The 27,161-nt window shown below is 37.6% G+C and overlaps 2 protein-coding genes across 3 annotated transcripts; one reads left to right on the top strand and one right to left on the bottom strand.

Annotated features, from left to right (window-relative positions):
- Positions 1 to 131: 131 nt before the first annotated feature.
- Positions 132 to 27,161, bottom strand: LOC124645369 (facilitated trehalose transporter Tret1-like). Of its 2 annotated transcripts, XM_047185172.1 has the most exons (14): positions 27,054 to 27,161; positions 15,945 to 16,077; positions 15,376 to 15,480; positions 14,283 to 14,485; positions 12,795 to 12,950; positions 12,418 to 12,501; positions 11,857 to 11,947; positions 11,643 to 11,773; positions 11,284 to 11,493; positions 9,764 to 9,850; positions 9,593 to 9,691; positions 2,741 to 2,886; positions 2,287 to 2,407; positions 132 to 1,986 (listed from the first exon to the last, which is right to left on the bottom strand). In XM_047185172.1, exons 1-14 carry the CDS (start codon positions 27,144 to 27,146, stop codon positions 1,909 to 1,911), a joined length of 1,737 nt encoding a protein of 578 aa, XP_047041128.1. In that variant the 5' UTR covers positions 27,147 to 27,161; the 3' UTR covers positions 132 to 1,908. The 2 variants fall into 2 exon arrangements, with proteins under 2 accessions (XP_047041128.1, XP_047041129.1); XM_047185173.1 differs by lacking the exon at positions 9,764 to 9,850.
- On the top strand, positions 17,016 to 24,856 carry LOC124645370. Its single transcript, XM_047185174.1, has 6 exons — positions 17,016 to 17,201; positions 19,470 to 19,754; positions 21,514 to 21,671; positions 23,484 to 23,742; positions 24,015 to 24,116; positions 24,707 to 24,856. Exons 1-6 carry the CDS (start codon positions 17,016 to 17,018, stop codon positions 24,854 to 24,856), a joined length of 1,140 nt encoding a protein of 379 aa, XP_047041130.1.

The following is a 27,161-nucleotide window of genomic DNA, read 5'->3' as shown; positions in this document are numbered from 1 at the left end:
GATGCACCTAAGAATAGATTTTTTGCTTTTCAGTATTTTTGGGAGCCGGTTTTATTTTTTTTATATTTAATCTTACTCGTAAATGGTCACAGCCCTCCTTGATATATAAGTCAATTAATCAAACACAAATCTTTCGATTTTAAAATTATATTTCTGTACCTGTATAAACATTTTGTCTATGTTATAAAAGATCACAATAGGCACCTAACTTAGTTATTATTTACTATACTTAAGTTATTCATATTTATTTATGTAAAATAGGTGAACATTGTGAAGTAGGTATACCTATCGGCTGGTTATCAATAATTACCAATTACTTTTTGATGGATCTAAATGTTTATGTGCAATAATAAGTGCAGAGACTTATTTTTGTTAGCTTTTTCCTATTTTATTTTAAATTATTTGTGATACAGGCATTATGATAATAGACATAGTTGTATTTAGGATTTTTATTTGCCTCTCCTTACAAAATGTGCTGTATAACATTCAAAAGGATAAATGGTGATCTGTAACACAGGGGTAACCTTAAACAGACACCATTCTCTTACAAAAGCAACCTGTATTGTAATGTACTTAACACTGTAATTGAAGAGAAAATAAAGATTTGTATTTATTTATTATTTATTTATTTATATTTACTTTTTGATGGATATGAATTAAATAAAAAAAATCTTGATCCCTTTAAAATTCCGGTCTAGCTTAGATTGAACGAGGACCTACTACTATACAATTACATACCTACCTATTAAGAATCGAAAATGCTCATGTTTACGGGGATCCTTGTCGTTATAAACTAAAGTCTATTGTCGACTAATTTTGATACTAATTTTAGGGGCATGGGAGTGTAAAACAGTTATAGAGTAAAACGCCAGAACTTCATGGAGCCAGAAACTCTTACGGTGCATTCTTATAACCTGTCTATGCATTTTTATGCGATTAGAGATAAAAGGCATAATTTATATGGAGCTAAATGTCAAACAATCACTATATAATGCAAAAAGCATACAGATGGGTTATAGGAATAGGAATCAACAATTAGAACTCAATGCATTGTGATAACAGACTATAAAACCACTGTGATAATTCTCGGTAATTATTGATTACATTTATCACAAGAATCGTAACATATTCATAAACTTAAAATTACAATATAAATTAATCACAGTTTTTATTCATTGTTGTTAGAAATGTGTACTTCACTCTAAACATGAGTTAATGATTATTATAAATATGGCCTATTTCAAATTACAAATGAAAATAACAATTATTTAAGGGGAAATTAATATATTAATTACTAGCCGTTTTCCCGCGGTTTCACCCGCGTCCCGTAGGAGCTACTGCCCGCACCGGGATAAAATATAGCCTATGTTACTCGCAGATAATATAGCTTTCTAATGGTGAAAAAATATTTAAAATCGGTCCAGTAGTTTTTGAGTTTATCCATTACAACCAAACAAACAAACAAACAAACAAAGTTTTCCTCTTTATAATATTAGTATAGATATGGAATGAGCATTTACTGGCAGCTTACCAAAAATGGAAGCATATTTACTTTTTTGTATGAAAAGTTTTAATACCGTCGCGTCGATCGTCAGGCTGCGTTTTCAACTGAGATTTGGACTGAGACGCATCCGTGGCACGGAACAGACCGTTACTGATAATTGTGGAAATCATCGGTTGAAACTTACACAGACCAAAGGGTTGTTGGAATTTTTTTCTGTATTATTTACTAACTAACAGACATGCATTTTCATTCAAACCGATGGAAAACTGCTTTAACGAAATTCTTCACGAAGAAATTGCTTGACTTATGTATGAATTTGACACTGGTGTAATATCTTAAATTATGCAATGTCCATAATATTAATCACTGGCAGCTACAGTCACTTCATTCACAATATAATTCGACTATAATTTAGAAGTATCACTCTCAAATGTTGGATTTACGGCGCCTTTCAATTCGTGCACATCTTTTTGAGGTTTTCTCTGGAAATTAAAAAATATACTTATTGTTATTATACCTACTACTTACATGCAATAGTGAGTGGTGTTTACTCTTTGTGTGATCCATGTTTTGATGGGAAATTATTAAATGAGGGGGGGTCATTGGTTGCAGTGTGAGGAAGTGGTGGATTTTAAGTAGTCGGTAAGAGTCCGTCATATTCCTTCTTAAGCCCTTTATCTGCCAGGGCCGTGGTAACTCTTTTGGACGATCCCGCAGCCCAGGGCATGCTTTGGCTTCTTTGTTTGATACAAACTAGACTTATAACAGTGTTTAATACAAACCTTAGATCTATATACTTTATTTGTGAGCTTGGTTCTCCCAGCGTAATGGCTTTCAATGTCATTCAATCTTTTGCCTTCAGTTTCGGGCAAAATAAAATAAAATATGATAACACCAACAAAACTGGAAGAGAATTAAATATTAATTAGTGTTTTAAGTCATTTAACTTCTGATATGGATATGATTTTCAGAATGTTGCGCTAGTTCAAACAGTAGTAATAAGTAAGAGTATTCAAGAGGTAGGTTTTTATTCAATTGTATTTGGTACATTAATTTAATGGGCTAAGGTACGGTTGCACCGGTACGGTACGGTTACCGATAAAGTGTTTGTTAGTAATACAATAATCATTGCAATCAGATACCAAGTTCCTGATTGTCGGCTATCAGACACTATCAGGAGCCGGTGAAACTACTTAACCATAAAATATACTAATTGCAAGTAAGGGTATACAGTACCATACAATGCCGTACAAGCCATATGTGCCCCATATCGACAAGGTATCAACCATGCTTATGAACATCTTGTTCGAGAGGAACCCGAATAAGTAGCCAACTGCACTGGCGACGCCCGCGCCGCCAGAACGTGTCTTGGCGCTGAAGACCTTGAAAATAAACAGAAGATTTATTAGAAGTATAACGGAAGAATAATCTTTACTCTTTTTGGACAAAACGCTCCACGGTTCTTTCTTCAAACTAAATGTCCGAATTATTTAGTAACTAGCTGTTGCCCGCAACTTCGTCTGCGTGGGCAATATAGAATCGTCAAAATACTACTTATCCCGTAGGTGCATTCTTTCACGTGACAGTATAATTAGGATTAGCACTTAGCAGTCGCATAGATTCATTGATCAAGGTTGTGTTGTGGATGTGACCATTTATCTAAACAAAAGAAGTAAAGTTTGTGACGTTGTTCAGCCAATTTGGAAAATTATTACGTAAGGTAAACGTACCAATACTCGTCGGATTTCGGAAATCACCGACTTTGAAGCGCCACTGTGTGTTAAATATTCAGTAGAAAATGAAAATTTTTGCATGACGTGATAGGGTATTTATTCATTATTCTAAGTAACTAATGTTTTTTAATAATTTTCATGGGTTTATGTACTTATTAAGGCAAAAGTAAAAAAAGGGCGATTTGTACCAATAGTCGTCTGATTTGTACGGATACTCGTCAAATATTCCCAGTACTCGTCAACTTTTAATGCTAATGTAAACTCTCTGCTCTTGAACATAAGGTTCAAGTTATGTACATTTTTTTTGTGCTTGAATTTGTTAAGCATACTTATGCCTTTGAAACATTAGGTAGATAGATATAAAACCAAATCCCTATTTAGAATAGCAGGTCATAATCTGTTAGAAGAGCATGTATTCAATAAATCAGATACATAGTTACATTTTAATTAATATTCCTATCTATCAAATGCTTGGAATCACAAAATCAGTCTAAAAATATATTTCGTAATCGATCATATAATCATGCAGTCATGTGCATATGTAGCACGAGTAGAATTATTACTATTAAAATATTTAAGAAAGAGTATACTGTCCCCCACCTCCGGCCAGCCGGAGTGAAGCATGACGGGGGATAGGTCTCCCGCCTCTTGGCTTGCCTTCATTGGCCGACCAGAGTGGAGTCGCTAGAGCAGGGTTAGCAGCCCTGCTCGGAGATTAGGTGCCTCGTGGTAAGTGATGAGTGGGCCGGTGATGCTAGACCCGCAGGGAGCGCGTGATCTGCATTTAAAGTCCGCCGAGGTATCCTCAGCCTTCAGCCGCTCATGTACCTGTTGCCCTCTTGTTGCGATTTAGCGACTGATTCCCGGGGGCCCCGTAAGTGAGGTGGCGAGTCTCCACCTGCCATTTTTACATGTATTTAATACATTGTCATCGGCAGGTGCTATAGTTCCCGTAGTTTCACCATTCCTAGTCCATTATTAGCATCCCATCACAATAAAGGGCTTCAGCGAGTTGGCTTCAGCCCCACGTTCGCCTTCCAAAAATCCGGAACTCTGTAGTCCCGAGGTCTGGAAGAAATATCTAATAATAATCTTAATTAGCCCCGCAGGACATCTGAGGTGGATGACGGGGAGTAGCGACCCCGCGGGGCTATATTTACCGAGTACTCCTGGGTGAGTATGCTGTCCCTGTCCTGCTTCACTCCGGCTGGCCGAAGTGAAGCATGACGGGGGATAGGTCTTCCGCCTCTGGCTTGCCTTCATTGGCCGTCCAGAGTGGAGTCGCTAGAGCAGGGTTAGTAGCCCGGCTCGGAGGGTAGGTGCCTCGTGGTAAGTGACGATTGGGCCGGTGATGCTGGACCCGCAGGGAGCGCGTAATCTGCGTTTAAAGTCCACCGAGGTATCCTCACCCTTCAGCCGCTCATGTATTGCTCCCTTGTTGCTATTCAGTGACTGATTCCCGGGGGCCCAGTAAGTGAGCTGGCGAGCCTATCCACCTGCCTTTTAACATATATTTTATACATTGTCATCGGCAGGTGCCATAGTTCCTATAGTTTCCTATATCCACTATAGTTCGGCCATTCAGAGAATGCATTCCTGACACGTCGCGATTGAACTGACGACGTAACTTTGCAATGGCGTTGCAGTTACGATAAAAATATTTTTGCTGGTTGTTTACCGTTTTAACAATTGAGGAGCATTAAAACAACATTATTATATCAATAATCAATGAATGTTATTACGTCGTCAGTTCAATCGCGACGTGTCAGGAACGCATTCTCTGAATGGCCGAACTATAACATCCCAACGCAATAGCCCAAGTAGTTTTCCTCCATAGTTAACAATAGTTTAGCACAGAACCGGGGATTGTCCTTGGGTTCATTTCTATAGTAGGTATATGTATACAAGGATAATCATCGGTTTTGTGTCACCATTTCATTAAAGTTGTCTCAAAAGGGCGTTTTAAATTTTCTTGCTGCATCTGATGTTGTGGCCCCTTGATTTACAGCTTCTATGACTTTTAAAAGGCCCTCTTGCTTGTAGTTTCTTTCAGTCATGATCTGCTATTAAAATAACGATCATGCAATGACTAGGTACATACAATTTTAAATAAAAAAATCTTACTTAAGATTACTCTTTACCCATCAATATCGAATACGACAAGCAAATAAGTGACAGGGATGGAAGCTACGTCATCTTAGTTTTAAAACTTATTTTAATATTTTTTTGCGTCGAAACTAGTTGAATGACATAATTTTTATTCAGGCGCTATTAAGGTACGTTAGGGAGACGCGGCACAATACGCGTGACGACATGCAGTTATTTCGAACAAAAGGGATAGTGTAAGAACAGTCAATTTTGGCTTGCCACAAATTGTAATCCAAGCGTAGTAGAAACAAAGGCCAACGCAGCACAAGTACCCAAAGCGGTAAATGTGTATCGCGTGTCCTTAGTAGAATGGCGGAGGCCTACAGCGGCCAATATATACCTAAAAAAAAACACTCGTAGAAAGTGCATACTTATAGAAAACAGGGGATTTAGCCATTAAGAAACATATTAATTGAATCGAATAACATAACTGTGTACGTGCATCTAGAACCAGCAGAGTAAAATGTACCCCTAAGAAAAAGCTTAAAAGAAACGCAGTTTTATCAACAAATGTAGTCTAAAACTTAAATATGTTTGTTCTAGAGAGTTAACAATTTTGTAAAAGTCCCGATATTAGCTATTTATTCGCATTTTGTACTGTAAAACACAAAATATCCTCACTATGACGAGTTTAGGTGCAATTTTTGAGCATGTCCCAGTAGTCGTCATAATAATTCTAAAATTGACGGGTTTTGGGTCAAATGGGAGTTTTAAAGTACCAATAGATGTCACATTAAAAAAATATATCTTCTATGTTAAAAGTATTCCAAATTGCATATTACATCGTTAGCAAATAAACTTAACTATCTAATTAAACAAAGAAACATACCACAGACCCCACTGGAGTTATTTAAATCAAAACACAAAACCACGTGCTGAGTTTCACTTTTGACAGCTGAACTTCACGAAAAAACTGCACACACCTTTCGAATAACATATCTTAGACCCCATGACCGTTAAAACCCCGTATTGTCATTTCAATTGTACACTATATTATCAACAATATGTTGACATATAAACCAGCCCATTTTAAGTTCAGTAGAAATAATAAATAAAAGTTTTTAGATTAATTGACGACTATTGGGGCATGACGACTTCACCCGCGTTTACCTTATATGGTGCGTAAGTAATTTTCACAGGAAACAGCTATAATCAAATAAATATATGTCTACATGCTTTGAGTCTGACAAAGCTGTCATTTGTACATTTTCTGCAGCTGCTGCGACTAATCAGAAGCCAGAAAGTCTGTCAGTCTTACCATGGATATCGTCTTGTGTAGTTGACTGGATTAAAGATAGATAGGTAGATAGGTAGTCGCTCCAAGCAAAATATTGGTACTCAAACAGATTCGGTGACTGGAAGCCAACACCAACATAGTTGGGGAATAGCTGGATGGATGATAAAATGAGTCATCATCATCAGCAGGCGCATAGGGTAGGATAGTTTCACTTACTCATGGTAAGGCTGACCACACATTAGGCGTGCGCGATCTTCGGGCGTGTGAGTAGCGCGGACGTCGCGAGCGCGCTGCGTGAACGTCGCGTTTTGCTGCCCTGCGGCATGTGTGAAGAGTGCAAGCGACGCGCTCGCGGCGAGCACGCGGCGCTCGAGTTGCGTTCTTACCCCTTCGCCTGCTATCCCCGCCGCCCGCTAAACGCCTTAGCAGTTAAACGTCAAGGAGAGCGGCGCGTGCGCGCCGCGAGCGCGCTGCAAATGCCGCAGGGCAGCAAAACGCGACGCTCACGCAACGCGCTCGCGACGCACGCGCGGCGCCCGCGCTACTCACACGCCCGAGGATCGCGCACGCCTAATGTGGGGGAGGCCTAAGCCGGGACTCCACCGAAATGTTTGCATTAGTTCACGAATAGGCAAAATGTACGTATCTGTGAGAGTCCACTTCATGTGTTCGTACTTGAAACCTGTAGTTTTGCCAAGATTTTCAGAATGTACGCTCGCAATTTGTCATTTCTTGGTGGAGCCAGCAAATCAAAAGAAACATAAGTGTTGTATACTGTGCGTCACTACCGCACACCGGGAAAATTTCGCTCTTGCGGAGGACGTTTATATACCATATTTTGTGTCACACGTAAACAGGACGACAGTAAGTATCCACCGAAACACTTTCAAAGATCTGATGAACGAACAAATCAGACCTGACTTGGTCACCTGGGGCCAATCAGAGCTCTATGAAGCGATAATACGCTTTGGCTCCTACTGTTATTGTGGTTTCTGAAAATTTATTCACCTCATTCAACGATGAATGTAATTCTGATGGTACTATTAAGGACACTTGCTTAGCGCAGAAGCTGACGTTGGCAGGTCAACTCTTTTGACTTCTCGAATAGGATACCATTGGTTTTTGTGCAATGCACACCTGCAATGCATTCTGGATTAGGATAGGATATAGGTGGATAGGATTTGCAACAGAGAACAATTCTGTCTTTGTGATTAAATGACATCAAACGTAGTTTTATATAAAAGGTGTTTTTTAGGGTTTTTAGACTTGGCTCGGGTCTTACTGAGACTGTTCGTAATCGTGAACAGTGTATTTGCGATCAGAAGTTGAAAGTAAGCATGTCTCTGGTATGCGGTGCGTAATTTGTACGTTTTCAGACGCATAAAGCATTTTACGTGTGTATGGTATTAAATAGAGAGAGCTCCCATTTCTTATCTGCACTTTGTATCTGGGCTTGTTTTTAAAGCTACAGAATCCTACATTACCTTCCTCACGCTTAGCAGCGCTTGCGAGAGATAGATCCTCATTTCTTCTAGGATTAAGTTTACATATTTTGCATCAGAAAAAATAATTAAGGTCTACTTAATACTACTCACTCAAAGTAATTTGTTTTAAGGCCACCACATTAGTGGAAGATTAAGCTAAACTATGTTTATGAAAAAATCCTGATATGAACTCCATCTGTAACTTTAAATGATAATTAATTGTTCCACTAAAGTCATCATTTTTGACATAATGTTCAAAAAATAATTTAGATGGCACCGTTTTAAATTTGGCTGAGAACTATTAATTTTCTTTTCATCAAGGTAATAATTATAGTTGGATTTTGATGTGGCACGGCAAACTGACAAACACTATTGAAATGTCTATCGAAAAATTACACTACGTGTTAAAATATGGTGAAATACGGAAAATACACAACTCCATCTGTTGAAATAATAGTCCTCTATAAAGAATGTATGGTAATATTGTCATTTACCACCTCGCTCCTTTGACAAATTTGATGTATTTTATTTACCACAGATTTAGCACAGATGGAGCTACTTTAACCTTGGCTAAACAAAATTTTCATATTTTTTTTTCTTCCGAAGTTACTTATAAAGGTGTGATTTTCTGTGTAAAGATTAATAATAGGCCGATCAACTAATATAAGTACAACATTCAAATGTACAGTTTTGACAAATAGATTGCGTGTCGTAATATTTTACATCTTGAATTCACAAAATTAATCATATCTTTTGATAGAGTGAATCGATTTCGATGAAACAAAAACTAAGTAATATCCCAAGTTACGTAGAATTTTTGTATATAAGCATTGTCTGCATTTAATTCGTAGATTTTACGTGAATCCCGAACAAACAAACAGATAAACAGACAAACAGACAAACAGACAAAAATGATGGAAATGATGGAAATGGGTTCTGTTAGTTATCCTTTAACATGCTGGCTATTTTTTTTTGTCAATTTCTTCAATGTACAAAAATTACTTTTCTACAGATTTATTATATGTATAGATTTTTGAAAGAATGTTTGTTAGATTTTTAAACTATTGTTTTTACTTAATACTTTTTTTGGATTTAAGTAGCGTGACTTTTTTCTTCACCCATCATGCATCCTACAGGCTCCGAAACTACAAAATTATTTTACTGTTGGAAAGCAACACTCTTCCCAACTAAGGCTATAGGTATTTTATCTAGGTACGGGCAGCAGTTCCCACGGGTCACGGGTGAAAACGCGGGAAAACGGCTTGTTCAAATTCATAGGTTAAGACATATTCCACCAGTTGAGAAACTTCTTAGTTTGTGTTCCTTTCAAATTGATGTCTTATAGTTTTGACAGGTTTCAGAATGCAGGACTATTTTCTGTTTTAGGGTATTTTGAATAATTTGAGAATAACGGGACATACGTTCGGGAAGTGGGACATTCCCGTATACAAATTATCGGTTTACTATTTGGTATTATTGCATTTACCTCGCCTATGAGGATCCATGGCAGCAGTCTCAAGCCCGTGTGTGCAAGAAGAGCCAAAAGCATCAGCAACGTCATAGGCATCCAAGAGTACGGGTTTCGCTGAAACATTTTCAACAATCAATTAAATTCATGTCAATTTCCTATATATTTTACATTATTTAATATGCTTACATCTTCCTCTCCAATATCGGCCGACGTGGCGTTTATGCTTGTCGTCAAAGTATCATTATTTAACTCTGTCGTTGTAGTAAAACCGTTCTGGAAGAACATCAAACAATATTATGTAAATCGTGTTTTAAAATTGTCAATTCACCCAAAATTAACGAAGAGGAATCAATTACAGTAGGTAGCATAGGGTTAATTGTACTAGTCGCCGCGAGGCAAGTGTTACCAATGGCAGATTCCCAGCCCCGGATCTAGGGGGGGGCAAGCCGGGGCCCATGCCCCGGGCGGCAAATTCAGAGGGCGGCAAAATCAGGCTGACTGATTTTAAATCCTACATCACAGATTACCATAATAGTTACCTACAGGGCCGTCTTAACCTATGGTGCAGTGTGCGAATAACCCGGGCGCCTCGGTCTCAGGGGCGCCGCGGGACGCCCCACCACCAGGCAATTCTTTTTTTTTTACACCCGTTTGATAGGGAAGTTCCATTGTATCATGATACTGACAAGCGAAGTTTCTAAAAAAGTCGCCTTCGCTTTGTTTAGTTGATCATGTTGATTATTTTTCACTTTTAACATCCTGCAACTAAGTGAAAAAATTCTCGCTCGCTACGCTCGCGGCTAAATGACAGTGTATGTCCTGTTTTTCTGATGGTTTATTATTTTTATTGACGCACCGAATCAACAAACACAAATGACACTCGCTCTAATCACGGTTTCTTTTTATTTGTACATAATTCCCAGTTTAATTTGTGAGTCTTACACAACAACAAAAAAATAACTTAAAAAAAGTTACTACTTGTTGCTTAGCAGTACTTAATCAGGAACTTTTGTGTCGCAGGCTCAAAAAATTTCGCGCTCGCTTCGCTCGCGAAGTATTATACAAACATTGCGTTGTTAACTTCATAAGTCAAATCCAAGCTGTCTAACCTTTTATAAGTCAAATGTAGCATAACAATTTTTATGGAGTCCTCAAAAACAAAAAAGTTTGCGCTTCCAAAAAAGCGCTTTTTAAAACTTATTAACTTTTTGTGTACATTAATCTGTCTCGACTTTCATAACATAAACCTGGCGAACAGTTTGAGCTTACAATGATTTGGACACTTTTTTTAAAAGTCAGTTGGTGAAATAAACATAAGTAGGTAGGTAGACGGGGCGGCATTTTTCAGTTTTTGCCCCGCCTAAGAAAAATTGAAGATCCGGGGCTGCAGATTCCTTATTTTTAAAAAAGGTCATCAAACACCGCAATTTTGCGTGAATTATTCCCAAGGCTTGCCAGATTGCAGCTGGTTTTGCCCTGCTTTTCTTCTTGCCCTGCCCTAATTTTACTCTGGCCAGTGCAATAAGATGTTTTACGCGTCCATTCGTCTCTGTCACCGGTCACATCACACTATCACACAGTCGCCTTCTTTCTATTGACGTCATCTTTTAGACCGTCAATAGTTGCTATTTTCATCCTTTCGATGTACTTAGCGACTTTTGGCGTAGACTATATATAATATACTTACATAAAAGTAGCGTTTTTACCATTTTAATATATATATCGTAACTTGCTACAAGGATGCAGCACACCCCAGCCCCCGCAGTGGAGAACAGCGTAAGGGGTCGTTTCCCAGTGTAATGCACCAGCAACACGCACGTGCCGGCTCCAACTATTTGCAGCACGCCGATTATTAGTGTTGCGTAGTATTTGTCTATAGGCGCCTTTAGAATCTGGAATATCATTACCGCGTACGTCTGAAATGTTAAAATGATCATTTATATATTGACAGATAGGTAATTAGTAACGTCATCGTCCGTGACATTAATTTTGATTATCGATGATATTTGAGATGATTTTTAACCACTCTAACTACATTATCCAATGTGCTACCTTTTTTATTTACCTGCAAAGTAGTCATGCCACTAAAATTGCCCACAAAGAAGCTGAAAGTCACCAAAAAGAATGGCAAGAGAAAGCTTCTTTTTAGGTAATGCGACATTTTTTCAGACATCGTTTCATCTACTTCAATGAGATCTGGAAAAGAAAACAATGTGTTTAATACGAAGCTGAATGTTGCAAGTAAATTCTTAAACAGTAAAATAGGTAGACTAGATTACCTTTCTTTTCTCTTTTAAATAAAGCCTGAATATCTCGTAGTTCATTTTCCACAGAGTTAGGGGTTGTCCAACCACGAAGCCATTGCAAGCTCTAAAAAATTATGAATTGAATTGCATTTATCATAGTTAGTTATATACCTACGAACTACTTCTTATTTCATCTGATTAAGGATTGTGGTAGACTTAAATCAAGAACCTTGAATACTGGGTGTCGTTCCTGGTAAATTGCACATTAGAAAGTTTCGACTTTCGTTTAAACCGAGTGGAACAATGTAACTTTATTTAGCATCCAGGTGTGAGGCGAATATTTAAATTGCTATTCTTACAAATGATTTGTCAACTGCACAAAGGTACTTTATTAGTAGGTGACCAGAGGGCCATTCAAAGTGGCAATACAGCCAATCTTCTGGGCAAGTTTTGAGAGGACCGATGCGGAGGACTACTTCGACGCCTAATTAATGTTCTTTTATATACGGTTTTATAAAAAAAATGTACAAAGTATATAATTTTAAAGACAAGTACAAGTTTTGAAAGGTGTTTTATAAAGTTTATGTTTCGTACCTTCCTAGCATCGTCGTGTCGTTTCTTCGACACCAGCCAATGTGGAGACTCCGGCACGAAGCAAAGCGCGATTACCGCAAGCACCTTTTGAGACAAAAACACGAATTATCTCAATGAAGTGAGTGTACCTGATATATGTAAGAGGAATGTGACGATAAAATGATTTGCATACAAATTCCAGAAACATTTTTTATGTCATTCATAGTTATGTTTCTCGGATAGCTTTTCGCTTTCACTGATGTAACAACATTTAAAGAACATAAATATCGTACTAAAAAAAAATGCTACGAGACCTGGTCTCTATGTCCCCGACTCAAGCACAGATTCCTAAACAGTGACTATTCACCTCCCCAACAAAAAAAGAAATGATTACAAACCGTAAATGCGATGTTGACCAAAGCCACCGTTCTCCAGTACATGAATATCCCGAAGAGAAACTGCGTGAACACGCCGAGGATGATGCAAAGCGAGCTGGTGGCAGTCAGGGCTCCCCGCAGGTGAGGCTGCGTGATTTCCGCCACGTATGTCAGAACCTGGAACAGTAACAACATTCAAAGTCAATGGGTTTTAATTGAAAAATGTATTGTATTAGTAATAATTAAATTGATCTCGTCTATGTGGTAGGTAGATACATAATATATTGTGATTACCTAGTCATAGGTAAATAATGTTAATTTATGCATGCCGAATTTTAAAATATGGCTGAGCTGAGCTTGTACATGGGCATTTGCAAAAATATATCTATTCTCTTCATAGACCTACTACCTACAGGTGCTTAAGAAACGTCAATAGCTAGGTGCACGTTTCCAAAGAGTGGGTCTCATGAAGAAGAACCGGCAAGAAACTCCATAGATAGACACTCTTCTTCTTCTTTCGTATTTGTAACTCTCGCTGAATGCAGATTGAACTTCGCCAATAGTTTTTAACAAACTTATTAGTTGATCTCTACTGATGTAATTAATCGTTGAATTACCATCCTAGACACAGGATAAACATAATAACTTCCAGAAAAATTTAAAGGTATTAAGACAAATTTGAGTAGTTGGTAAAAGGTAGCTAATACAACCAAGACTACTGCAGATTTTTTGAAAGTCAGGAACAGTATTTTGGTTTTCCATAAATTATTGTTTGTTCCATAAACTAAATTCATATTCAAAATGTCCGTTGTACACATGGTTGGCATTAGAAACAAGATTACAAGACAGTCCGTTGCAACTATGTAACCAAAATTGATTACCTACCCAATTAATGTACCTAGATAATAAATCTGATGAGGAAAGAAAGTGGTACATGAGGCCAAGGGAAGCCATTTAAATTAATTACAATGAACAGATAAACAAAATTTATTGCTACTATTTGCTACAATATTAATTATATGTCTGTCGACGTTAATATGGGTCGAGTTTACTCTTCAATGTTAAACAATTAACTGGGTAATACATTGAAAATAACAATATTTTAACCTACCTGTCTTACTACGTGTCTGCTGTTTTTATTAAATCTAGTTACCTAACCTTATTATAATATTAATTATTATTGCAAAAAAATCTAAATAAGTTCAGAGTTCTAAGTATTTGCCTAAGCTAGATGGATTGCCGTCCCTATGAGCTATGAGAGTGAAGGAGCTGAGAGTGCACCTGTCTGCGCAAAGGCAGCATTATTACATGTCATGCGCAGCTGGCTGATCTCTTTAAACGCTACATGAGAAGCTGCAATGGCCGTCTAACGGCCTGGGCGCCACCTACTAATGCGATCGGCTTCCAATCCGGACAAAGCTTGTACCAGAGTTTTATAAGAAGCGGTTGTCTATCTGATCTCCTTAACCCAATTAAAAAAGCAAAAGTCAATTAATTATAGTTACTTACGGGTGCTTCCAACAGGCCGCCTGCCAATCCCGTTAAGAACAGTGCTCCGTACAAGTGCCCCGTAGTTGTTGAATAGTGAAATATCAACCAGGCTATGAAAAAAGGGACGTTAACCATTTGCATTGCTCTCCGTCTGCCGATTGGTGACGTCACTATTCCCGATAAGGCGCATCCAACTGGCACCACAATTAGGTTGATAGAACCTGCAAACAGTAGTCATTTTTAGTTAATTGATAATTAATTGGTGATAGATAAACCCTTGCATCGGAAAGCACGTTAATGACGGTCCTTATTAAAATATTGATTCTGTTATGTGAAGCTCATATTTTAACGCAGTTGAAAAAATCCCATGAGGTCTTAGGAAGGTCAGTATCAAGAACGATCGCCGAATGTTCCATAGCGTTAATAATCAGAAACATTCAATAACAAAAGATCTGATAATCAAGATTTGACTTGCCTTAAGTACTGACAACACGATTGTCAAAATGCAAGAACAAAATACGTCTGCGAATCTGCATAAGAGTGACTTTTAGGCTGCGTTTAAACCAAACTGACTGTCAGCCGCCGAATGTCCGCGTCTATGCATATTACGAATAAGGGTCCGTTCACACAGACCAGCTCGGTTCACACAGACAGGCTTCGAATGCATGCTCTCGCCCACGCAGACGCAGCAGAAAAATGTGCGCCAATGCTCTCTGAGCCGGTCTGTGTGAACGGACCCTATATAACTATCGTCGGTGGGATGTGAACGAAAGAGAGAATTTGTAATTTGTATGGAAGACGGAAATACAGTAAACTGCGTAACGTTGGCTCACATTCGGCGGCTAATAGTCCGTTTGGTTTGAAGTTTTGAACACAGCCTAAAGCGGTCAATGTTAGTTGACGACTGCTGTACCAACTAGTGTCCATATCACGTAAGTTACATAATCCAGTATTTACGTCCACTGCAAAAACTTGATGCAAGGTACTTTGTCTCACATAAAAACGTATGTTTATTGTTGTATAAAATTATATAAGGACAGCAGAGACGCTGTCAATGTCCTTGCATAATCAATGGTCTATCAAGAGAGGTATTCAGATATGTCACACTTACTTATCCATGAAATTTCTGACTTGTTCAAGTGTAATATTTCGCCATCTTTAGGGTTTTGTACGGCTGGCATAAGAATTGTGGAGAATCCAAGTGTCATTCCATATCCTGGAAATGGTAAAGAATTGTTAGATTAAACTCTGTCTGTCTGTAACGCCAAAACTACTAAAATTATTTAAAACAAACTTTCGTAGGGGACCTTTTGTGAGGGCACGCGCAGCGGATCAAGTAATCAAGCGATCGATAAGTCTTTGGATCGATGTTTATCGCGCGCGGCTCCTGCGTTCAGTTTACTATAAAAATCTTATTGAAAAATAATAAAATAACTCAAAACCCCCGACTTAACCCAATTATTATGTATGCTTTTTTTTTCAATTAATGTAAATAATTTGTGAATAAATACTTATGTAACTAAATATTGTAATAAACGTAAAAATACTTTCTTAAAGAGTTGATATCTCGAGAAATCGGTAATAGATATACTTAAGTACTAAATACTGCGACGGTGCAGGAAGTAATTATATGGGATAAAATATAATTATACATTTGTATGTTATATTTTGGTTTCTTACCTAAAAGAAGCAGGTTTTTAGCACTTACAGCTAGAAACTGTGGTAAAGCGGTCCGGAGATCTTTCTTGTATGTATAATCATCTCCTATCTTTGGTTCTGCATCGGCAAACACTGTTGCTTTTTCACGTGACATCTGAAGCAAATACACATTTAGCAATTAACTTCCTATTTACATATTTGCATTCAACATAAATAAAAGACAAAGAAAGATAAGGTGTCTCATCATCTTGAGATAAATTGTCTTACTATATGTTCCCTCGTTCTGGAAATCTTAAAAATATACTCCTAGTAAGCATCTCCTTATACCATACAGCTAATTCAGTATGTAGTTTACCTATTTTATCAGATTTTATTTTGAACCACTCCAGTAGGTATAGGCATACGTAATAAAAAGAAATCGCTGAACATACAACACATTTAAAAATAGAATAGACAGGGGTACACGGATAAAAACTTTTATTTTATAGATGCATGTAGACACTAAACCTCCCCCTTATTTCGAAGGCAGGTTAGCAAACCGTGTAATTTATTAAGGATTCAAAATAAGATTTGTTTTTTTTAAACCCTATGAAATGATCATCTCAATTTATCGCGGACACCTGGGTGGACAAGATGATCCTTGCCATAGGGGTAAGACGATCCCGATGGTCATCTCAACCCATTTTGAGTAACATTTTCCTCATATAATATATACTTAGGGCTGCCATCCGTCCGGGTTTCCCCGGATTTGTCCTCGTTTGGAGACCGTCCGGGGGCCGTCCTGGCGATGTTTGAAAAAGTGTCCAGAGAAAAACCGGACCAAATGAAGGACCGGGTTTTTTTTAATCTCTGTCCGGGTTTGACGAAATTCGAGATGGCAGCCCTATATGTATATCGGATGTGTCGTTCATAATCACATTAAATGAAATGCGTTAATATACTGGTTAATATATGTCGATTAACACCAAGAAAAAAGAAAAATACGTGAAAATATACGTTTTTTGACCTACGTTCTATGCATTCAATTGCGTTCGGAATCAGCAAGGAACAGTTACAAAAAAAATATCAGTACCATAGCCACTTAGATTTGTAATGTCAAACAAAATGGTGCATCCCGTAAAAATTGTAATAATATATTTATTTTCCGTCGTCAATGGGGGGAAACATGGTTTGCTCCTTCTGTACAGGCCCATAGACGTGAGTAATGAATGTGCCTTCTCAGGACGACTGCGCTATGACTTGTCATTCGGTATGGGAATGTCGGACACTATCACTATGGTACGTCAAACATCCATAATGTAGATAGTGGTATCCTATAAAAGTCTTTATAATTATGTATCTTTTATTATGCCGTTTGCTACAAGCAAAAACACGGGGAAGGGGTGGTTTTGGATTGTTGACATTGTTGGCGTTGATATTGTTGGCGTTAGAAAAATGCTGATTTATCTGCCTTAGAAAAATGGGTACCCAGTTGCCCGGGTAACTGGGTTGAGGAGGTCAGATAGGCAGTCACTTCTTGTAAAGCACTGGTACTCAGCTGAATCCGGTTAGACTGGAAGCCGACCCCAACATAGTTTGGGAAAAGGCTCGGAGGATGATGATGATCTGCCTTAGAAAAACCTGCCCTACACCAGAACATGCAACATAATTTTGCAGTGCGCATTCTTATTTTATTCACAATTTTGTGTTTGATTACCAACATAAATGTGGATAATAAAGAAAAATGATATTGTATGAAATTATGTTGTTTTTGCCGGCAGAAGATTATTACTAAACTATCAACCCGTTTGACTAATTCATTTAACATTTCCTTATGAGTTTTATCTTTTTTATTTAATATCAGCTTGATTGGTAGATTTCGGTTTTCAAAGTTATAAAATGCCATTTGTTTTGAAGATTATAATTTTCACTAAATATAAAGATGCGTTAAAGGAATAGGTACAGCAGCTGTTTATCGTAAACTGGGGTCCCGCCCCAGCTTCGCACGGGTGCAATGCTAGCATGCAATGCATATCATCCTTCTTCAATCACTTTATCTAAGAAAAAATCCCTTGAAGATTTAAGCGTACCCAGGGATATAGGGCCAGAGAAAGCGACTAAAAGATAAAAAGTCATTTATTCAAAGTAGGCTGAAAATCAGCTTTTTGAACAAAAGACAGTCCCCAAAACGCCCGCCCTTCACTACTTACTTTCTGTGTGTTTTTGCTGGGAAGAAGAAGGGATTTTGTTTTAAAGGTACTATGTAGTGATGAAAAGCTGAAGTCGTAGTTTCAGAAGAAGAAGGACGACTTCCACTCGTACCTACAATGCAATGTACGTACGGTACGGTAGTTCGATAGTGAACAAAATAAAGAGGAATAAAGGATTCCAGACTTCAGTTTTACACTTATACAATACAATGCACTCTAAATAACAAACATCGATAGATATATCTAAAACATTTTGTAAAAAAAGATCTCATTAGGAAGTCATGTCTAACACCAAGTTATGTTAGAAATAAAAGAATATCGCAGATATTTATGTAAATTGAGTATTTTTTATCATATAAATTAAAATGCATTTATTTTATTACTAACAAAGCAACTTTTTGCTAGTCGTTATGCCTGTTTATATATACCTACCTCGCTCGTGTGCACAGTGCACACCATTCAATTCATAAGTAAGAAAACTAATTTATCTCAACTTAGTATTCATTAGCTCACTTACTGTATTGTATAATTGGGTACATTTTTAAGGATACCGTACCGTACCCAAAGTTTAAAACGGGACCCTATTGTTTTCGCTCCTCTGTCCGTCCGTCCGTCAGTCCGTCCGTCCGTCAGTCCGTCCGTCCTGTCACCAGGCTGTATCTCATGAACCGTGATAGAGAGTTGAAATTTTCAGAGAGAATGTATTTCTGTTGCCGCTAAAACAACAAAAACTGAAAACTAGAATAAAATCAATATTTTTGTAGGCTCCCATACAACAAACGTAATTTTTTTGCTCATTTTTGCTCGATATCGATAGCGGCAACAAGCACAGAATATTGAATTTGTATGGGACGTTTTATAAGTACGGAACCCTTCGTGCGCGAGTCCGACCCGCATTTGGCCGGTTTTTTATAGTATAGAAATGTTTTTACCCGATTGGAGCCTAATGTAATGTTTTTTGTATAGTCTAACACTTCTTATATAACCATTCAATTTATATTTAACTGATTATTGTACATCGCGTTCTCACAGTAGGGCTGTGTTCCGGTGCAACTTCGCCATTACGGTTAAGCACCAAAAAGGTTCTTAAAAGAATCAAACAAAGTTTCGTCACAATGGGTTAATAAATGTACCTCATTATTTTTTACCAATCCAGAAAAAATAGGTTTTTAATCAGTGCTCTCTCAAGCAACTACAAGCAAGCATAGTAGTGGAGTAGAACTGTTTCGGTATAAAGTTTATAAAATAACTATTTTCACTTTTTTGGAGGGCCATCGACTTTTTCGTAAAAAGTTTTCATAATCATGGTTCCCGCCATACCACTTCATCACAGAAATAACACATTCGGCTTTTCCAGGTATTTCGCACTATAAACGAGAAAGATTACGCATGCAACGTGGACATAGTGACGCAGTCTGAGCTGGACGTATACCTCGTCGTGGTGATCAAGTTCCCCACAAGCATTTCTACCAACTGTCACGCCAATGCAGATGCATTCAACGTCATTAAACAGAAGAAATGCCTGCGAATTTGCGACCTAATAGGCTCCAGAGATCTGTATTCTCCATATTTCGTAATCACCGTAAAAGGGAGAATACGTTTTAGATTTTTAAGCAATAGCAGCATCAATTCGGACATCAGTGTAAGTTTCTACTAGTAACTTGTTTTGCTTATCCAAATGGACAATCCAGTAACGAACAAACCAATATGTAATTCAACACTAGCCGATTTCCCACGGCTTCATCCTCATCCCGTGAGAACTATTGCCCGCACCGGGATAAAATATAGCATATGTTTCTCCGGACGAATGTTGCTTCCCAAATCAATTTTGAAAAAAAAAATCGGTCCACAATTTTTTGAGTTTATCCATTACAAACAAACAAAAATATATTTTTCTTCTTTACAATGTTAGTATAGATGAACATCACGTTCTTCAGGGCCGTTATCCTCTAGAATTTTGGATAGTAGGTATACAACGATCATACACCATCATAGGTCGGTCTCAACTACGAATGTTGGGATCACCTGTGTACAAGAGTGCTAAATGGAACCTCTGCCCTTTTGACCTGTTCAACCCAGTTACCCAGTACAGTTGAAGGTTATTGGACTTTTTGGCTGACTGCTGACTATTAGTAAAGATGTAAATCACAATCAGCCCCATAATGGTGCCTTCCCAAACACGGTGGAGCTAGTTTATTACATATGTGGTCCAGCATCTGCGAACCGACCGCGCTGAACGTTGCTTAATCTTAGGTATGATCGATAGACCAACGCGGCAGTTGCAGTTGTCACTGGGTAACTAAATAATATTCTACAGTTCTGAGTATGTTTTCGCATACGTGGTACATTGCAGTTACGTAATATTAAAAACTAGTAAGATCTTGATACTCTTACAGCGTAATTTTAGCTGTTTTATCACCAGTGTACTTATTTTGTAATCACTTTGTTGGATTTTAAAACTCATAAATTCGGATTTGCGTAAAAAAGTTTCTCTTATTGAATTTTAAACCGGTTTGTTCAGTCAAACGATAGTCATGTGCTTTTATTGGACATTCACCAACTCTGCGTGACGTAGTAGGTACCCAGTAAAGGCTTCCAACGAGGTTAGATTGTGTTTTCAATTTTTTTAACCAATTCAATCTATGAAATGTTTTTATGTTTTGTATATAGTATTTAATTTTTAGTAAAGTAGTTTTTTTTTTTTTATTTTATTTTCTTTGTATAATATTAAATCTAGATATTTACATGACGTAAAAAAAAGCCTTATTTATACATATATACAACTAAAAAATGGCATCAAAAAACTCCTCATCGCTGCCCACCGGGAGTGTACCCAAGAGGCTGGCTAGTTTGTAAATGTAGTGTACATATTCTTATTTAAGTAAATAAATTTCGCTTACGTATCTAAGACTGCGAAAATGATATATATACCTATATTAATTGGAAAGTAACTCAATTATTATTTAACAATTCCGCAACTTATTCGATCTGTTGTTGAAATACACCTCCTCGTGTCTAATAAAGCGTAGAAATAACCTTCAGTCGGATGACCATGTCCGCCAGCAGTCATAACAATAACAAAACGAAAAAATGCCTTTACTTACATGGAAGGAATAAACCTTTTTATAAATAAATAAATAAAATAATATAAATAAATCGTTTAGGTATTACTTCACTTTATACCTACAATTTTTTACAATACTTTTGCTTAATTCTAAATAAGTGCTGATGCATGATTTGCCTGAACTGGGAAGAAACCTATTTTAACTAACCTTACCTAATTACGATTCACAATCACAGACAGAGCAATAGTTAACTCCTCTTGTTTATGTTGTCTCTATTTGAACTTTGAAATGACATTTATTTAAAATCAGTCTCAATTAAAAACGAAACGGTTGCAGGCTGACTTGTACCAAGTGACTGCCACGTCTGCTCGTCTAGAACCGCCAACAAAATGCAACTCGCGGAACGAAACTCTTTGTGTGATTGATAGACAAGATTTCTGTTTCACCAGTGGAGTTGTGTGTGATGGCATCAAGAACTGTGGAGTCTCGGATTGGTTAGTTTACATACATCATCATCATCTTCATCATCATCATCTCAGCCATAGGACGTCCACTGCTGAACATAGGCCTCTTTAGTTTACATACATAAAGGTAATTTATCAAGTGACTGGTTTTCTGACCACTTTAGCGTGAAAAAATAGTACTCGGGTCCAAATTTAACAGCAGTTCCCATCCCAATTTGTTTTTCTACGCGACACCTCTAACTTGTGGAGTTACTCCATATTACAGAAACGTTATTTTAAAAAAGAAATATCTTTTCGCAGTTGGTGGGCTTAATACACAGCTTGATAAGCGAGTTTGCCATAGAACAGCTCAATCCCAATTGTGATGGTTCAATTAATTTCTGTCTTTCACTAGTTGAGATTTTTGATGCAGGCGTATTTTTTTGTGGATTTAGGTATTATCTGCGCTGGGTGCAGTCTCGCATGCCTTTACAGTACGCGTAGGTACCACTAATTGCGACTCACTAAACTAAAATATAAGCGCTTTGGTAATAAATATGGCCTGGGTGGTAGCTAGCTGTGATGACCGCAGCGACAATTGGACTATCATTCAATAACGATATATGCCAAAGCTATTATGTAGGTACCGACATCGCTCGTAACAATCGTAACAGCTTGCTTTCATTCATATAATACAAAGTCTCTACTAGCTGGTTTACGCTTCAACTGCGTCCCGAGGATACAACATAAAAGATGGTCAGATAACAGTAAAAAAAATATAAAAATTGGTTCAGTAGGCCCGAAGCCCCCTCGGAGAAATCAATCAAATCTTTCTCCTTTGCTTTGTATTAGATCAGAACTGCCCTGTTGGTCTAGTTGTCACACAGCTCAACTGCTGATCACGAGGTCTCGAGTTCGATTCCCGGGACGGGCCGAAATTGCTTTGTGGGTTTTAGTAACTTTCACTAAGTAGCTTTGAGCCTGGTGCCTCAGCCTGCGCCTGATCTCTCGTCGTGTTGGATTTTCACCTCATCGGAATATGAGAGTGAAGGATTAGAGAGTGAACCTGTGTTCGCGAAAATGCTTGAGCACATTATGACTTGCGCAGCTGTCTAATCTCCTTATATGTGAACAGCCGCCGTAGGTGACAATCGGCTAGGAGGACACCATCATCATCATTAAACAAAACCATTAAACGCAGCTAACCTTGGAATGAAGCCTGTGACTGTACCTACTGCAATCAGATCTAAATGCAATGACAGTGACGAACAGTAACGTTAACATGCTTTATTTGAAGGTAACCTCCATTATAGCTTTATTGGGGGCTGATTAAGATCTAACAATTTCAAGTATTTAGTTTCTCTACAGTACTTACTTATTCCGATTCATAACTCGACTAGTCTACTACCTACTATAATATTTTATGAAGGGTCTTTCCTCCAAGTTACCAGTTTAACATGCCGTTTATTATCTACATAAAACGTGTGAAGGTATATTACTTTACTATGGGTGAGAATGTAACCATCATTGTGATAAGCACGAGTTAGTTGTGTTTCCTACGTTCAACTGCAATGGATGGAACGCTAGGTTTTGCTTCCTGTTTCAACAACTTGCAACTAATAGCTGTGTCTTCCGTATAAACATAATAATAACAATAGCTACGGCGCTACGGGCCCTAGTTATATCGGGTGTTTCGTATGTACCTACATTAAATCCTGTCTCTTATACTTTATGGTATTCTCTCAGATCAAAGAAAATTCTGTATTTTATTTTTTTCTTTGTGCTAGCTGCTTCTTTGTGATTAGGTACGACCCATCCCCGTATATTGTATTGTTAACATAAAAATATGTTGTTTGTTCTAAGGTTTGATGAACGGAAATCGGAATGCAGTCTTCCCATAGAATACTTGGGCTACGCGCCTGTCATTGCCGTGGTGGGTGCACTCTTCTGTGCTCTTCTGGCTGGCGGACACATTATCTTGCGATGCCTCCCTCCGCCAACCCATTCCTTCTTCATATTCAACGCTAATGAGGACAATAGACTGAATATCGATCCTCTTTTCAAAGTGTCTGGACAAGCAGCGCCGAAGATGGAGAAAACTAGACGTACGTCGCTTATACCGGTAAGAATAGCTTACATTTTTGTTTTACAAAGTTTTAGGTGTAAGAGACTTTTCACATTATCCGACCTGACCGACGTTAGCCGACAGCAAAGTTGTCCCAATTCTGCCAATTTATATACTTATTACATAGGTACACGATATAAGTACACGTATAGCACACTTGCAAAGCAATATCGTCCGACGGCTCGAGGGCATCCGATGGTGCTTCTGACACATCTGCATCGGTGTTACACGACTCTAAGCCGGATGAATTAATCGTGGCCTTGTTACAGGTGTTTTCCAGTACATCGTCAAGCCAACAATCGGAAGCCATAGAAATGCATCCTGCGTCAACGTCGCAAACAGAGGCGCACTCGCCAAGCCTCTCAATAGACGTGAGTTCCACGCGTTTTCTCGAGGATCCAAACCTTTTCGACACACTGGGTATTCTACAAACGGGCTCCTAAGCTCCAGGGCAATCGATTAATAGTAAACGGGAAAAAACAAAGCTACAATATAAGTAGTATCTCTTTGCTTTTGATACCGTTCTTTAGGCTAGGTTGGATATGTAACGATTACCAAACCATAACCAGCTGTATAAATCGGCGCCAATCAGCGACTTGAAGGCTGGTTATGGTTTTCCTTTTTTATAATTAAATGGTGCAACCGACCGTCCAACCCTAAGATAATACTAAAAGTTGCTAAGGTGTGCATCTCTACCTACCTAACCTAGACTTTCTACATCATATAAGTAAATAAATGTCTAGATAGGTAGCTACAACAAGTAAGACAAAGAGATATTTCGCAAGGTACCGAAATTGTTGTTTAGAACTTAATAATAGTTACAAAACTAAGGGTATCAAAGCATTTTATGATGGTTATTATATTTATCCCCGAACTTAATTGGGTTGGCGGGGCAGGAATAACACTGTTGAAGGGAGCCTGTTCTTTACAAACATGTACTTATAACAAATTTTAATTACAGGACCAACATAGTTTCATGAGAAAATCCACGGTGAAGAATGTCACTTCTAGACTTCAAAGTACTCTTCGCTTCGTCGCTAGTAAAGGGAAAAAGTTGCGCGCCTCTCTGACTGGCACAGAAGCCAAGGATGACCATAAAGAAAATATCTAATTAAACATAAAACCTATTTGAAAAATATGTACAATTTATTTGCATTACCTATTTATTTCATTCGCTTTACTTTTTTTTCGAAAAGGCCTTTTTTCTGTTAATGTTGCTGTATGGCTAGTCAGAGGGATTATCTGACTACACTAATATAATAAAGAAGATTTTCTATTGTTTGTTTATTTGTAGGTACAATTTGTACACTAAAGGCTCCAAACCTACAGAACCCAAAATTATTTCATTGTTTGAAAGCTACACTCTTCCTTCCCATATCATGTGTGGTTTAAACTGACAATAATATTATAATGTTTGTGTAAAAACAATAGTCATAGAACTGGCAACAAATTTTGGGTACCTAGGTACCTATAGGACAAGTTTTCAGCTTTCCCCAAATACTACATAGCTCTCCTAATTCTACAAATGCGACAGCTGTACGCTGTCCATATGCCCAATTCATCATCCTCCGAGCCAATGATATGCCCAATTAATGAGTATAAAATAAATTAACAATAAATTAAATGCAACTGCAATCATTACGTCATAAATATTTCTTTTGTTTTTATTATAAAGCGGTCGTGATAAGTTATTACAAAAAGAATCACGTTTGCTGACCTGCTCGACCTAATTCAAAGGAAGGAAATCCATTTTACGTTTGTTTTATTATCATATTATGAAATGCGACACTATGTATTGGTATGTGTTTATTTCTCTTTTACAAAAACTACTATAATGAAAATTTCTCCAAAAATAATGAACCGATCTGAAAAAAATCTTTGACTGTTGGAAAACTGCAATATTCCAGAGTAATATAGGCCCTAATTATCCCGGCACGGGAAGAAGTTCCCCGGGACACGGGTGAAACCGCGGGAAAAAAGCTGGTAGGTACCTAGTTAATAAACTTTGATTATAGTTGCGGTGGTACATTAAACGCAACTAATTAGAAAACGCTTGAATGAGATTACTATCGGTAATGCGGTAAAATCATAACAGAAATGGCAGGTATGCCAGATATTTAAAAATACCTATTCATTTCTTACTAATTATTACACGTTTGACCACTATCTCACTCGATGGATAGGTACCTATAAATACCAATCAGTTTTTTTTATAGTTCAAGCTTCCTCGAGATGTTTTCCTTCACCTTTAATCAGTCATTGGTGTCTTATCACTCCGTAGTATACCTAAAACAAAGTCACTTTTTGTCTTCAAAACTATGCAACCTGGAGTCTGAAGACTAATGATCGTCATTTCGTGTTATCATCCGCCTAGCCTTTTCCCAAGTATTTTGGAGTCGGCTCAAAATCTATTCTGATTTTGTATATATTGGATATGAATTTCAGTCATGCCGTTCACAAAATTAAAAGTAAATACTAATATCTAATAGTTTTATCTATATTGTTTTATCATGTAGTTTCATGAAACGTTGTATAATATTGTTTTTTTTTCAGTTAGTAACATCCTACCTATTCTAAGAACAAAATATAATTAATATCAGGTCGTGCAATAAGTGAAAGAAGCGTAGGTATCAGGATTTAAAAACTCACATAAGTACTTACTCAAGAAACAGACAAAGATTAAAGTTATTAACATTAGTAAGTACGGGTAAAAAATTACACATTAGTTATTTAGCTACCCTCTTATAAAGTTTGCCGCAACTACATGATCTTTTAGTATAATTTATTCAAGCAACGTATTCTTATTTTACTCAATCACTATTTACAATTAACTATTATTAATTACCATTTATGACTACTCAAGAACCTTTTATTTTGGAGTGGAATTATGTATTGTGTTAAATATAAAACTATTGATTTGACATAAGCAGATGATTTCTTTAAAAAGTAAACAAATAAGTAGGCACATGTGGTTGATTGACTATGTTAAAGAACGTAAGTTAAGTATAATCTAATTTCGTGTTGTAAACGCACAAAACATTAATAGGGTACTATTGAATAGAGACTGAATACCACGAGTAAGCGATTGAAAACATAACATACAGCTGTTTACATAAAACTATACTAAGAAGGTATATTTTCGCAATAATAAAGTCGTTTCAAATCATAGAACACACGAGAATAATAGGGTTATTAATGCGTTTTCTATTCGGCTGTACAAACACCTAGTCGCAAATAGGCATGGCGCTGAGCAACTTAATTCAAGTTCACAATGAAGTGTCAAGTCGGCATAGGAAAATAGCACTTACTTGAATGTTGTTCACTATCGACGTTTGCTGACTATGTTGCGGTTCGCGGCGGCTGCAGCACTCGGCAGGGTAGACGCCACACTGAGCTTGCATCCGCAGTCCGCACGA

The sequence above is a fragment of the Helicoverpa zea genome, chromosome 31 (genome assembly GCF_022581195.2).
Source record: "Helicoverpa zea isolate HzStark_Cry1AcR chromosome 31, ilHelZeax1.1, whole genome shotgun sequence".
Classification (NCBI taxonomy): domain Eukaryota; kingdom Metazoa; phylum Arthropoda; class Insecta; order Lepidoptera; family Noctuidae; genus Helicoverpa; species Helicoverpa zea.
Note: the sequence above shows the minus strand (reverse complement) of the source record. Positions and strands in the feature narration are given on the sequence as shown.